This window comes from Salvelinus alpinus, chromosome 2, assembly GCF_045679555.1.
Source record: "Salvelinus alpinus chromosome 2, SLU_Salpinus.1, whole genome shotgun sequence".
In the NCBI taxonomy this organism is placed as follows: domain Eukaryota; kingdom Metazoa; phylum Chordata; class Actinopteri; order Salmoniformes; family Salmonidae; genus Salvelinus; species Salvelinus alpinus.
The window spans coordinates 106,232,565-106,245,704 of NC_092087.1; the positions used below are offsets into that span (position 1 = coordinate 106,232,565).

Here is a 13,140-nt window from a genome sequence, read left to right on the forward strand (position 1 = left end):
TGGTACATCTTACATGCATCATATTGTCCACACACCTTTCGACCCCCTTCCCCACTCCTTCACCAGTGTTGATGTGTAATACAGTAAAACACATGTTCTGGAACATGTACACATTGAGACAGACAGGGGCATACTGTTTAACCCCTCCACCCTAACCCCTCCACCCTAACCCCTCCACCGTAACCCTCAACCCTAGCCCCTCCACCCTAACCCCTCGACCCTAACCCCTCCACCCTAACCCCTACACCCTAGCCCCTACACCCTACACCCTAGCCCCTCCACCCTAGCCCCTACATCCCAACCCTTACACCCTAGCCCCTCCACCCTAGCCCCTGCGCCCTAACCCCTATGCCCTAGCACCTCCACCCTAGGGCGTAGGGGTTAGGGTGTAAGAAGTAGGGATAAGGGTTGAGGTTAGAGTGTAGGGGCTAGGGTGTAGGGGCTAGGGTGTAGGGGTTAGGGTAGAGGGGTTAGGGTGTAGGGGTTAGGGTGTAGGGTTGGGACTAGGGTGTAGGGGTTAGGGCTTAGGGTTGGGACTAGGGTGTAGGGACTAGGGACTAGGGTTTAGGGTTGGGACTAGGGTGTAGGGGTTAGGGTGTAGGGCTTAGGGTTGGGACTAGGGTGTAGGGCTTAGGGTTGGGACTAGGGTGTTGGTAGATAGGGTTGGGACTAGGGTATAGGGTGTAGGGGTTGGGACTAGGGTGTAGGCGTTAGGGTGTAGGGTTGGGACTAGGGTTACACAGAGAAATAGAGGAGGTGAACTATAACAAAGGTCATATAGTCATCTTAGATCAAATAGTAAAGTAAAAATATGACATTATTTATTGTCACTTTGTGTATTTTATATACAGTGTTGTTGTCGCAGATCAACCTATCAGCTGACTAACAAACTGATCAATCAACCAACCAATCAAGTAATCAATCGACGGCTGCAGAGACACAACATTACATGCCTTTAGAGACAGAAGGGTTAAAACCCACGGAGTCGTACATCTATAATCATTACTGTTAATAACACAAATCAAACTAATTAACCAGGAAATAAATCAAACATTTAAAATCAGAATCATTAATTCATTTCTCTGTACAGAATTATTATATGATATTGCAACCTGATATTGTGCATAAGAGCATCATCATCATCATCACCATCACCATCATCACCATCACACCAAATCTGTTTAAAAGAAGACAGGGCTATTTCACCAGCGCAGTTAAAAATGTCCAGTTTGGCTTTCAAACTGTTTTACACACTTTACAGGCAATGATGTAGTGTGTGTGTGTGTACACGTGTAGTGTGTGTACAAGTGTAGTGTGTGTGTGTGTGTGTGTGTGTGTGTGTGTGTGTGTGTGTGTGTGTGTAGTGTGTGTACACGTGTATTGTGTGTGTGTAGTGTGCTGTGTGTGTGTGTGTAGTGTGTGTGTGGTGTGTGTGTGTGTGTGTGTGTACACATGTACAGTCGTGGCCAAAAGATTTGAGAATGACACAAATATTAATATTCACAAAGTCTGCTGCCTCAGTTTGTATGATGGCAATTTGCATATACTCCAGAATGTTATGAAGAGTGATCAGATAAATTGCAATTAATTGCAAAGTCCCTCTTTGCCATGCAAATGAACTGAATCCCCCAAAAAACATTTCCACTGCATTTCAGCCCTGCCGCAAAGTACCAGCTGACATCATGTCAGTAATTCTCTCGTTAACAAAGGTGTGAGTGTTGACAAGGACAAGGCTGCAGATCACTCTGTCATGCTGATTGAGTTTGAACAGACTGGAAGCTTCAAAAGGAGGGTGGTGCTTGGAATCATTGTTCTTCCTCTGTCAACCATGGTTACCTGCAAGGAAACACGTGCCGTCATCATTGCTTTGCACAAAAAGGGCTTCACAGGCAAGGATATTTCTGCCAGTAAGATTGCACCTAAATAAACCATTTATCGGATCATCAAGAACTTCAAGGAGAGCGGTTCAATTGTTGTGAAGAAGGCTTCAGGGCGCCTATGAAAGTCCAGCAAGCGCCAGGACCGTCTCCTAAAGTTGATTCAGCTGTGGGATCGGGGCACCACCAGTACAGAGCTTGCTCAGGAATGGCAGCAGGCAGGTGTGAGTGCATCTGCACGCACAGTGAGGCGAAGACTTTTGGAGGATGGCCTGGTGTCAAGAAGGGCAGCAAAGAAGCCACTTCTCTCCAGGAAAAAATATCAGGGACAGACTGATATTCTGCAAAAGGTACAGGGATTGGACTGCTGAGGACTGGTTTAAAGTAATTTGCTCTGATGAATCCCCTTTCCGGACAAAAAAGCTTGTCCGGAGAAGACAAGGTGAGCGCTACCATCAGTCCTGTGTCATTCCAACAGTAAAGCATCCTGAGACCATTCATGTGTGGGGTTGCTTCTCAGCCAAGGGAGTGGGCTCACTCACAATTTTGCCTAAGAACACAGCCATGAATAAAGAATGGTACCAACACATCCTCCGAGAGCAACTTCTCCCAACCACCCAGGAACAGTTTGGTGACGAACAATGCCTTTTCCAGCATGATGGAGCACCTTGCCATAAGATAAAAGTGATAACTAAGTGGCTCGGGGAACAAAACATCGATATTTTGGGTCCATGGCCAGGAAACTCCCCAGACCTTAATCCCATTGAGAACTTGTGGTCAATCCTCAAGAGGCGGGTGGACAAACAAAAACCCACAAATTCTGACAAACTCCAAGCATTGATTATGCAAGAATGGGCTGCCATCAGTCAGGATGTGGCCCAGAAGTTAATTGACAGCATGCCTGGGCGGATTGCAGAGGTCTTGAAAAAGAAGGGTCAACACTGCAAATATTGACTCTTTGCATCAACTTCATGTAATTGTCAATAAAAGCCTTTGACACTTATGAAATGCTTGTAATTATACTTCAGTATTCCACAGTAACATCTGACAAAAATATCTAAAGACACTGAAGCAGCAGACTTTGTGTAAATTAATATTTGTGTCATTCTCAAAACTTTTGGCCAAGACTGTAGTGTGTAGTGTGTGTGTGTGTGTGTGTGTGTGTGTGTGTAGTGTGTGTGTCGGGATGACTAGCTGATCTAATGGGGTAAAGACAGCATCTCTCCTCCCTCTTAATCCCAGTGTTTAAAAATCAATACAGTTTCTCAGTTACAACACACACATACTCTGTACTGCCATCCCCTGGAGCCAGTGTGTGTGTGATGTGTGTGTGTGTTACGTAACCGTGTTCAGTTGTAGAAAATAATTTTTGGTCATGTGTCAGGGTAGCAGAGTATAAAATATCCTACAAAGTGAAGGTGAGCTAGAAGACACCACCTCATAGCGTCAGTCTCAATACAGACCTGTACAACAACATCACGGTGTCTGTGTGTGTCTGTTACTCTGTAGAAGAGCCTTAGGAAGCATGCAAGGTCAAGGGTTAGGGGTTAGGGTGCTAACGCCATAGAACTAGAATGATTAGAACACACATCGCATCACCAGTCCATGTTCTGAGCCCATTCATGTGGAATGTTGGATTGACATCAGAGTTGTGTCTCCATGGTGATACCATTGTCTGGCTGTGTGTTCTGTTCGTTCCAGCTGTATGGGCTATAGAAGGAAACCCTGATTGGTGATTCTATCTAATCTCAGCCCTCTGGCTAGCTAACTGCTAGTGTGGCGACTAGAGAGCCATCAGTCCTAGTGCAATATGTGTTAGGTAGGGTTTATCCCTGGAAGAGAGAGGGGGGAGGTAGGGGTTATCCCTGGTAGAGAGAGGGGGAGGTAGGGTTTATCCCTGGTAGAGAGAGGGGGGAGGTAGGGGTTATCCCTGGTAGAGAGAGGGGGAGGTAGGGTTTATCCCTGGTAGAGAGAGGGGGGAGGTAGGGGTTATCCCTGGTAGAGAGAGGGGGAGCTGGGGGTTATCCCTGGTAGAGAGAGAGGGGGAGCTGGGGGTTATCCCTGGTAGAGAGAGAGGGGGAGCTGGGGGTTATCCCTGGTAGAGAGAGGGGGGAGCTGGGGGTTATCCCTGGTAGAGAGAGGGGGAGCTGGGGGTTATCCCTGGTAGAGAGAGGGGGAGCTGGGGGTTATCCCTGGTAGAGAGAGGGGGAGCTGGGGGTTATCCCTGGTAGAGAGAGAGAGGGGGAGCTGGGGGTTATCCCTGGTAGAGAGAGGGGGAGCTGGGGGTTATCCCTGGTAGAGAGAGAGAGGGGGAGCTGGGGGTTATCCCTGGTAGAGAGAGGGGGGAGCTGGGGGTTATCCCTGGTAGAGAGAGGGGGGAGGTAGGGGTTATCCCTGGTAGAGAGAGGGGGGAGCTGGGGGTTATCCCTGGTAGAGAGAGGGGGAGCTGGGGGTTATCCCTGGTAGAGAGAGGGGAGAGCTGGGGGTTATCCCTGGTAGAGAGAGGGGGGAGGTAGGGGTTATCCCTGGTAGAGAGAGGGGGAGCTGGGGGTTATCCCTGGTAGAGAGAGGGGGAGCTGGGGGTTATCCCTGGTAGAGAGAGGGGGAGCTGGGGGTTATGCCTGGTAGAGAGAGGGGAGAGGTAGGGGTTATCCCTGGTAGAGAGAGGGGGAGCTGGAGGTTATCCCTGGTAGAGAGAGGGGGAGCTGGGGGTTATGCCTGGTAGAGAGAGAGGGGGGGGCTGGGGGTTATCCCTAGTAGAGAGAGGGGAGAGCTGGGGGTTATCCCTGGTAGAGAGAGAGAGGGGGGAGCTGGGGGTTATCCCTGGTAGAGTGAGGGGGAGCTGGGGGTTATCCCTGGTAGAGAGAGGGGGGGAGGTAGGGGTTATCCCTGGTAGAGAGAGGGGGAGCTGGGGAGGTTATCCCTGGTAGAGAGAGGGGGAGCTGGGGGTTATCCCTGGTAGAGAGAGAGGGGGAGCTGGGGGTTCTCCCTGGTAGAGAGAGGGGGAGCTGGGGGTTATCCCTGGTAGAGAGAGAGAGGGGGAGCTGGGGGTTATCCCTGGTAGAGAGAGAGAGGGGGGAGGTAGGGGTTATCCCTTGTAGAGAGAGAGAGGGGGAGCTGGGGGTTATCCCTGGTAGAGAGAGAGAGGGGGAGCTGGGGGTTATCCCTGGTAGAGAGAGGGGGAGCTGGGGGTTATCCCTGGTAGAGAGAGGGGGAGCTGGGGGTTATCCCTGGTAGAGAGAGAGAGGGGGGAGGTAGGGGTTATCCCTGGTAGAGAGAGAGAGGGGGAGGTAGGGTTTATCCCTGGTAGAGAGAGGGGGAGCTGGGGGTTATCCCTGTTAGAGAGAGAGAGGGGGGAGCTGGGGGTTATCCCTGGTAGAGAGAGAAAGGGGGAGCTGGGGGTTATCCCTGGTAGAGAGAGAGAGGGGGGAGGTAGGGGTTATCCCTGGTAGAGAGAGAGAGGGGGAGCTGGGGGTTATCCCTGGTAGAGAGAGAGAGGGGGGAGCTGGGGGTTATCCCTGGTAGAGAGAGGGGGAGCTGGGGGTTATCCCTGGTAGAGAGAGGGGGAGCTGGGGGTTATCCCTGGTAGAGAGAGAGAGGGAGGAGCTGGGGGTTATCCCTGGTAGAGAGAGAGAGGGGGAGCTGGGGGTTATCCCTGGTAGAGAGAGAGAGGGGGAGCTGGGGGTTATCCCTGGTAGAGAGAGAGAGGGGGAGCTGGGGGTTATCCCTGGTAGAGAGAGAGAGGGGGAGCTGGGGCTTATCCCTGGTAGAGAGAGGGGGAGCTGGGGGTTATCCCTGGTAGAGAGAGAGAGGGGGAGTTGGGGGTTATCCCTGGTAGAGAGGGGGGGAGCTGGGGGTTATCCCTGGTAGAGAGAGGGGGAGCTGGGGGTTATCCCTGGTAGAGAGAGGGGAGAGCTGGGGGTTATCCCTGGTAGAGAGAGGGGGGAGCTGGGGGTTATCCCTGGTAGAGAGAGGGGGAGCTGGGGGTTATCCCTGGTAGAGAGAGGGGGAACTGGGGGTTATCCCTGGTAGAGAGAGGGGGGAGCTGGGGGTTATCCCTGGTAGAGAGAGGGGGGAGCTGGGGGTTATCCCTGGTAGAGAGAGGGGGGAGCTGGGGGTTTTCCCTGGTAGAGAGAGGGGAGAGCTGGGGAGGTTATCCCTGTAAGAGAGAGGGGGGAGCTGGGGGTTATCCCTGGAAGAGAGAGGGGGGAGCTGGGGTTTATCCCTGGTAGAGAGAGGGGGAGCTGGGGTTTATCCCTGGTAGAGAGAGGGGGGAGCTGGGGGTTATCCCTGGTAGAGAGAGGGGGGAGCTGGGGGTTATCCCTGGTAGAGAGAGGGGAGAGCTGGGGAGGTTATCCCTGTAAGAGAGAGGGGGGAGCTGGGGGTTATCCCTGGTAGAGAGAGGGGGGAGCTGGGGGTTATCCCTGGTAGAGAGAGGGGGGAGCTGGGGGTTATCCCTGGTAGAGAGAGGGGGGAGCTGGGGGTTATCCCTGGTAGAGAGAGGGGGAGCTGGGGGTTATCCCTGGTAGAAAGAGGGGGGAGCTGGGGGTTATCCCTGGTAGAGAGAGAGAGGGGGGGGGGGGATCTCTCTCTCAGAAGATCCAAAGAGCGGGTTTAGAGCCCAGCCAGGGCTGTGTCAGAGGAGAGGAGGGATCAGAAGTTAGAGGTCATCACTCCAGACATCCAGATGAACATCCTACCCAGTCCCAGGGTACACAGAGCAGTCTATCAGTCCATCAGTCTCTCCGTATGGTTCAGCTCTTTTCCTGTACAACCTCTCCTCTCCTCTCCTCTCCTCTCCTCTCCTCTCCTCTCCTCTCCTCTCCTCTCCTCTCCTCTCCCCTCCCCTCCCCTCCCCTCCCCTCATTTCCTTTCCCCTCTCCTCTCCTCTCCTCTCCTCTCCTCTCCTCTCCTCTCCTCTCCTCTCCTCTCCTCTCCTCTCCTCTCCTCTCCCCTCATTTCCTTTCCCCTCATTTCCTTTCCCCTCCTCCTCTCCTCTCCTCTCCTCTCCTCTCCTCTCCTCTCCTCTCCTCTCCTCTCCTCTCCTCTCCTCCTCTCCTCTTCTCTCCTGTAGAGTCAGTGGTAGACCACCTGTCTATAGGTTATATAGTATTAGTGGTTTATGAAGGAGGTTTAACTCTTCATAGAAAACACTCAGGACTAGGACTGTTCTGTTCAGCTGTGTGGTGTGTGTGTGTGTGTGTGTGTCTGTTTGTTAAGTCAGAATTGTCCCTAACACCAGCACACACAATCTCTCTCCCGTGTGTGTGTGTGTGTGTTTCAGACGTCGGACTCGATGCTGGGCATGCGTCGGTAGAGGCGTGGCCTGTTTCCACCGGCGCTGGAGGCCCGTGGAGCCGTCACGTAGCCGATTGGCTGCTGGGCCGCCGCGGTGGGCGGAGCCATCACGTACGACATCATGGCCGTCTCTGAGGCCACGGGGTAGAAGAACTCCTGGTGGTTACCATGGGGATGCCCGTGGTGGTTGCCGAGCGTCATCGCCAGGGGGACTAGTTGTTTGTAGAGGTCGGTAGCGGAGCCGCCATGTGCCAGGCGCTGTGCTGCGGCCAGGCTGTTCCCTCCTCGCTGCCCCGTCCCCCCTCCGCCCTGCAGGAAGGGGTTATGGGAGGGCTGGTCGGGGTACAGGGACTTGGAGCGGCGGGGGAGGGGCAGGGGGTAGGGCAGGACGGGATCCAGAGAGTGGTTGAGGGGGGAGGAGGGGGTTATAGAGGAGGAGTAGGGTCGGTCAGAGTGCATGGTGAGGACGTTAGCATAGGGACTATCCTCCAGGAGACCAAAGCTGCTGTTATCTCTGCTGTTGTCCCTGTCTGGCAGACTGAACCCTCTGAATTGCTGCTGCCGCTGCTCTGACTCCCTGCTGCCCCCCCTCTGCTGCTGCTGCTCAGACTCCCTGCTGCCCCCCCTCTGCTGCTGCTGCTCTGACTCCCTGCTGCCCCCCCTCTGCTGCTGCCGCTGCTCTGACTCCCTGCTGCCCCCCCTCTGCTGCTTCTCAGGGACGTTCTCATAGGAGGGCTGTCGGCTGAGCTGGGTGGAGAGCTGAGACCCTGGAGGGGAGGGTCCGGCAGGGGGGAGGTAGTGACTCACCAACCCATCACCCTCGCCCACCAGACCCAGCTCGCTCTGAGGCAGGTAGTGGGTGAACATGTCCCCGCCAGAGTGAGTGTGTGTGTGCTGGGTGTGTGTATGTGGGGAGTGTGCGTGTGGGGAGTGTGCGTGGGGGGAGTGTGCGTGGGGGGAGTGTGCGTGTGGGGAGTGTGCGTGGGGGGAGTGTGCGTGGGGGGAGTGTGCGTGTGGGGAGTGTGCCTGTGAAAAGGTCTGGTACTGCAGCTGGTCTTCACTGATGTCGTAGAGGTTTCCCAGGTGGACACAGGCATCACAGCGGTTCTGAGGTGAGCGGACTGTGTACAGACCAGAGTAACCTGATAACTTCCCTAGACAGGACCGGCAGTGGGTCTGTCTCTGGCCCCCTGGGGCATCGTAGGAACCATCTAGAGAGAGAAGAGAGGAGAGGGGAGAGGGGAGAGGGGAGAAGAGGAGAGAGGAGAGAGGAGAGAGGAGAGAGGAGAGAGGAGAGAGGAGAGAGGCGGAGAGGAGAGAGGCGGAGAGGAGAGGGGAGAGGAGGAGAGGGGAGGAGGGGAAGGTAAGGGAGAGGAGGGAAGGGAAGGGAGAAGGGAGGAGAGGGAGGGGAGAGGGGAGGAGAGGAGGGGAGATGAAAGGGGAAGAAGATAGGGAATGTATTGATTAATTAACATAATGTATTGATTAATTATTAAGTGTATGTGATTGTTTTGGTCCCTTGCAGAACCAAATGTAGTAGCAAAACAGAACCCAGGGCTGCTGAGATTAGTTGTCTCTTATCTGTATCAAATGTCTGCCAGCAATAATTACCCCTCTAGTTTACTGAACTGAATGTAACTGAATTGAGGAAATAAAATACCAGATATTTAAACATGGAGATTACCACAGAACATGGTAAACATTTAAACATGCTGATTACCACAGAACATGGTAGACATTTAAACATGGAGATTACCACAGAACATGGTAGACATTTAAACATGCTGATTACCACAGAACATGGTAGACATTTAAACATGCTGATTACCACAGAACATGGTAGACATTTAAACATGGAGATTACCACAGAACATGGTAGACATTTAAACATGGAGATTACCACAGAACATGGTAGACATTTAAACAGGCTGATTACCACAGAACATGGTAGACATTTAAACATGCTGATTACCACAGAACATGGTAGACATTTAAACATGCTGATTACCACAGAACATGGTAGACATTTAAAGATGCTGTTTACCACAGAACATGATAGACATTTAAACAGGCTGATTACCACAGAACATGGTAGACATTTAAACAGGCTGATTACCACAGAACATGGTAGACATTTAAACATGGAGATTACCACAGAACATGGTAGACATTTAAACATGGAGATTACCACAGAACATGGTAGACATTTAAACAGGCTGATTACCACAGAACATGGTAGACATTTAAACAGGCTGATTACCACAGAACATGGTAGACATTTAAACATGGAGATTACCACAGAACATGGTAGACATTTAAACATGGAGATTACCACAGAACATGGTAGACATTTAAACAGGCTGATTACCACAGAACATGGTAGACATTTAAACATGGAGATTACCACAGAACATGGTAGACATTTAAACATGCTGATTACCACAGAACATGGTAGACATTTAAACATGGAGATTACCACAGAACATGGTAGACATTTAAACATGGAGATTACCACAGAACATGGTAGACATTTAAACATGGAGATTACCACAGAACATGGTAGACATTTAAACATGCTGATTACCACAGAACATGGTAGACATTTAAACATGCTGATTACCACAGAACATGGTAGACATTTAAACATGGAGATTACCACAGAACATGGTAGACATTTAAACATGCAGATTACCACAGAACATGGTAGACATTTAAACATGCAGATTACCACAGAACATGGTAGACATTTAAACATGCTGATTACCACAGAACATGGTAGACATTTAAACATGGAGATTACCACAGAACATGGTAGACATTTAAACATGCAGATTACCACAGAACATGGTAGACATTTAAACATGCAGATTACCACAGAACATGGTAGACATTTAAACATGCAGATTACCACAGAACATGGTGCTGATTACCACAGAACATGGTAGACATTTAAACATAATTATTACCACAGAACATGGTAGACATTTAAACATGGAGATTACCACAGAACATGGTAGACATTTAAACATGGAGATTACCACAGAACATGGTAGACATTTAAATATGCTTATTACCACAGAACATGGTAGACATTTAAACATAATTATTACCACACATTTACTGTTCTTGTCTTTGTTATTGTGTTTACGTGTGCTGTCCTTCTATAATTCCATTGTTATACTATATTAATACCTATTTAGTACTATAGTTATACTACATTACTACTTACTGTTCTTGTCCTTGCTGGAGGAGGCAGCTCCAGTGCTGGTGTGTTTGTAGGTGCTGTACTTCTTGTCCTTCAGAGAGTGAAGGTCAGCGTCAGCAGAGTGGCTGTGGTGCAGCAGACTGGCGCTCAGCTGCAGGATGGAAGCGTCCACGGAGTGCGTGTTGGAGTGCTCCGAGTGACAGTGTCTGAGGTCGGAGTGCGTGTGTGTGAGGTCGGAGGGTTCCTGGAGGATGTCTCTCTGGTAGAGCGGTGCGGAGTGTAGACTGGCCTGGTCTGAGTCTATGGAATAGATCTTCTCGTGACTCCTCCCACTGCCGCCTCCGCCCCCTACTCCTCCCATCCCCCCCACCGGGCGTTTCTTCAGCCCGTCTTTTGGGGGTTTGAACCCCCCCATCCCCATCCTGGGCCCCCCCAGATCTGATTCCATGTAGGAGGGGGGCCGGCTGGAACACTCCGAGATGTCAGAATGGGGCGGGTCTTCTGGGAGGTAACGCTGGCTCTTCATTGTTGCATGGCCCGGGACAGAGGCGGAGCCAGCAGATCCGGGGGCGGGACCACCAGCGGGACCGGACAACGGGATTGGTCCTTGTTTCAGCGTCTCCACGCTCTTCTTCCATAGGGCGCGGGGTTTGGAAGCGGGGCCGGCCAGGCCGGGGGGGTGGGGTTTGCCATTGTCGGCGGTAACGCTGACCTCTACGTTGTTGGGGTTAGCATCGTTGAGGCTGAGGGAGTGGTGTTTGGGTTTCCCAGGGTACGGGCCTGGGGAGGAGTTATTCAGCAGGTCTTTATGCCGACCCAGGAAGCCCTGTAGAGTGGAAGTGTTGCTATAGAGACCACCCTGGCCTTTTGGAGACAGACTGACGACGGAGTTACCTAGAGGAGAGACAGTATAACATCTATAATATAGAGACCACCTGAAGACAGTATAACATCTATAATCTATAGAGACCACCTGGAGACAGTATAACATCTATAATCTATAGAGACCACCTGGAGACAGTATAACATCTATAATCTATAGAGACCACCTGGAGACAGTATAACATCTATAATCTATAGAGACCACCTGGAGACAGTATAACATCTATAATCTATAGAGACCACCTGGAGACAGTATAACATCTATAATCTATAGAGACCACCTGGAGACAGTATAACATCTGTAATCTATAGAGACCACCTGGAGACAGTATAACATCTATAATCTATAGAGACCACCTGGAGACAGTATAACATCTATAATCTATAGAGACCACCTGGAGACAGTATAACATCTATAATCTATAGAGACCACCTGGAGACAGTATAACATCTATAATCTATAGAGACCACCTGGAGACAGTATAACATCTATAATCTATAGAGACCACCTGGAGACAGTATAACATCTATAATCTATAGAGACCACCTGGAGACAGTATAACATCTATAATCTATAGAGACCACCTGGAGACAGTATAACATCTATAATCTATAGAGACCACCTGGAGACAGTATAACATCTATAATCTATAGAGACTACCTGGAGACAGTATAACATCTATAATCTATAGAGACTACCTGGAGACAGTATAACATCTATAATCTATAGAGACCACCTGGAGACAGAATAACATCTATAATCTATAGAGACCACCTGGAGACAGTATAACATCTATAATCTATAGAGACTACCTGGAGACAGTATAACATCTATAATCTATAGAGACCACCTGGAGACAGTATAACATCTATAATACAGAGACCACCTTGAGACAGTATAACATCTATAATCTATAGAGACCACCTGGAGACAATATAACATCTATAATCTTTAGAGACCTGGAGACAGTATATCATCTATACTCTATAGAGACCACCTGGAGACAGTATAACATCTATAATCTATAGAGACCACCTGGAGACAGTATAACATCTATAATCTATAGAGACCACCTGGAGACAGTATAACATCTATAATCTATAGAGACCACCTAGAGACAGTATAACATCTATAATCTATAGAGACTACCTGGAGACAGTATAACATCTATAATCTATAGAGACTACCTGGAGACAGTATATCATCTATAATCTATAGAGACCACCTGGAGACAGTATAACATCTATAATCTATAGAGCCCACCTGGAGACAGTATAACATCTATAATCTATAGAGACCACCTGGAGACAGTATAACATCTATAATCTATAGAGACCACCTGGAGACAGTATAACATCTATAATCTATAGAGACCACCTGGAGACAGTATAACATCTATAATCTATAGAGACCACCTGGAGACAGTATAACATCTATAATCTATAGAGACCACCTGGAGACAGTATAACATCTATAATCTATAGAGACTACCTGTAGACAGTATATCATCTATAATCTATAGAGACCACCTGGAGACAGTATAACATCTATAATCTATAGAGACCACCTGGAGACAGTATAACATCTATAATCTATAGAGACCACCTGGAGACAGTATAACATCTATAATATATAGAGACTACCTGGAGACAGTATAACATCTATAATCTATAGAGACCACCTGGAGACAGTATAACATCTATAATCTATAGAGACCACCTGGAGACAGTATACCATCTATAATCTATAGAGACCACCTGGAGACAGTATAACATCTATAATATATAGAGACCACCTGGAGACAGTATAACATCTATAATCTATAGAGACCATCTGGAGACAGTATAACATCTATAATCTATAGAGACCACCTGGAG

General features: G+C 49.5%; 1 protein-coding gene across 1 annotated transcript in view; it reads right to left on the reverse strand.

Moving 5' to 3' along the window:
* Positions 1 to 6,903: 6,903 nt before the first annotated feature.
* The window catches only part of LOC139568420 (glutamate receptor ionotropic, NMDA 2A-like), a 206,020-nt gene continuing 199,783 nt past the window's right edge, over positions 6,904 to 13,140 (reverse strand). Inside the window, exons 19-20 of the mRNA XM_071390226.1 lie at positions 10,405 to 11,274; positions 6,904 to 8,386 (exon numbers count right to left, since the gene is read on the reverse strand). Coding sequence (XP_071246327.1) covers positions 7,158 to 8,386; positions 10,405 to 11,274 — 2,099 coding nt within the window. The 3' untranslated portion in view covers positions 6,904 to 7,157. The remainder of the gene's footprint in view (positions 8,387 to 10,404; positions 11,275 to 13,140) is intronic.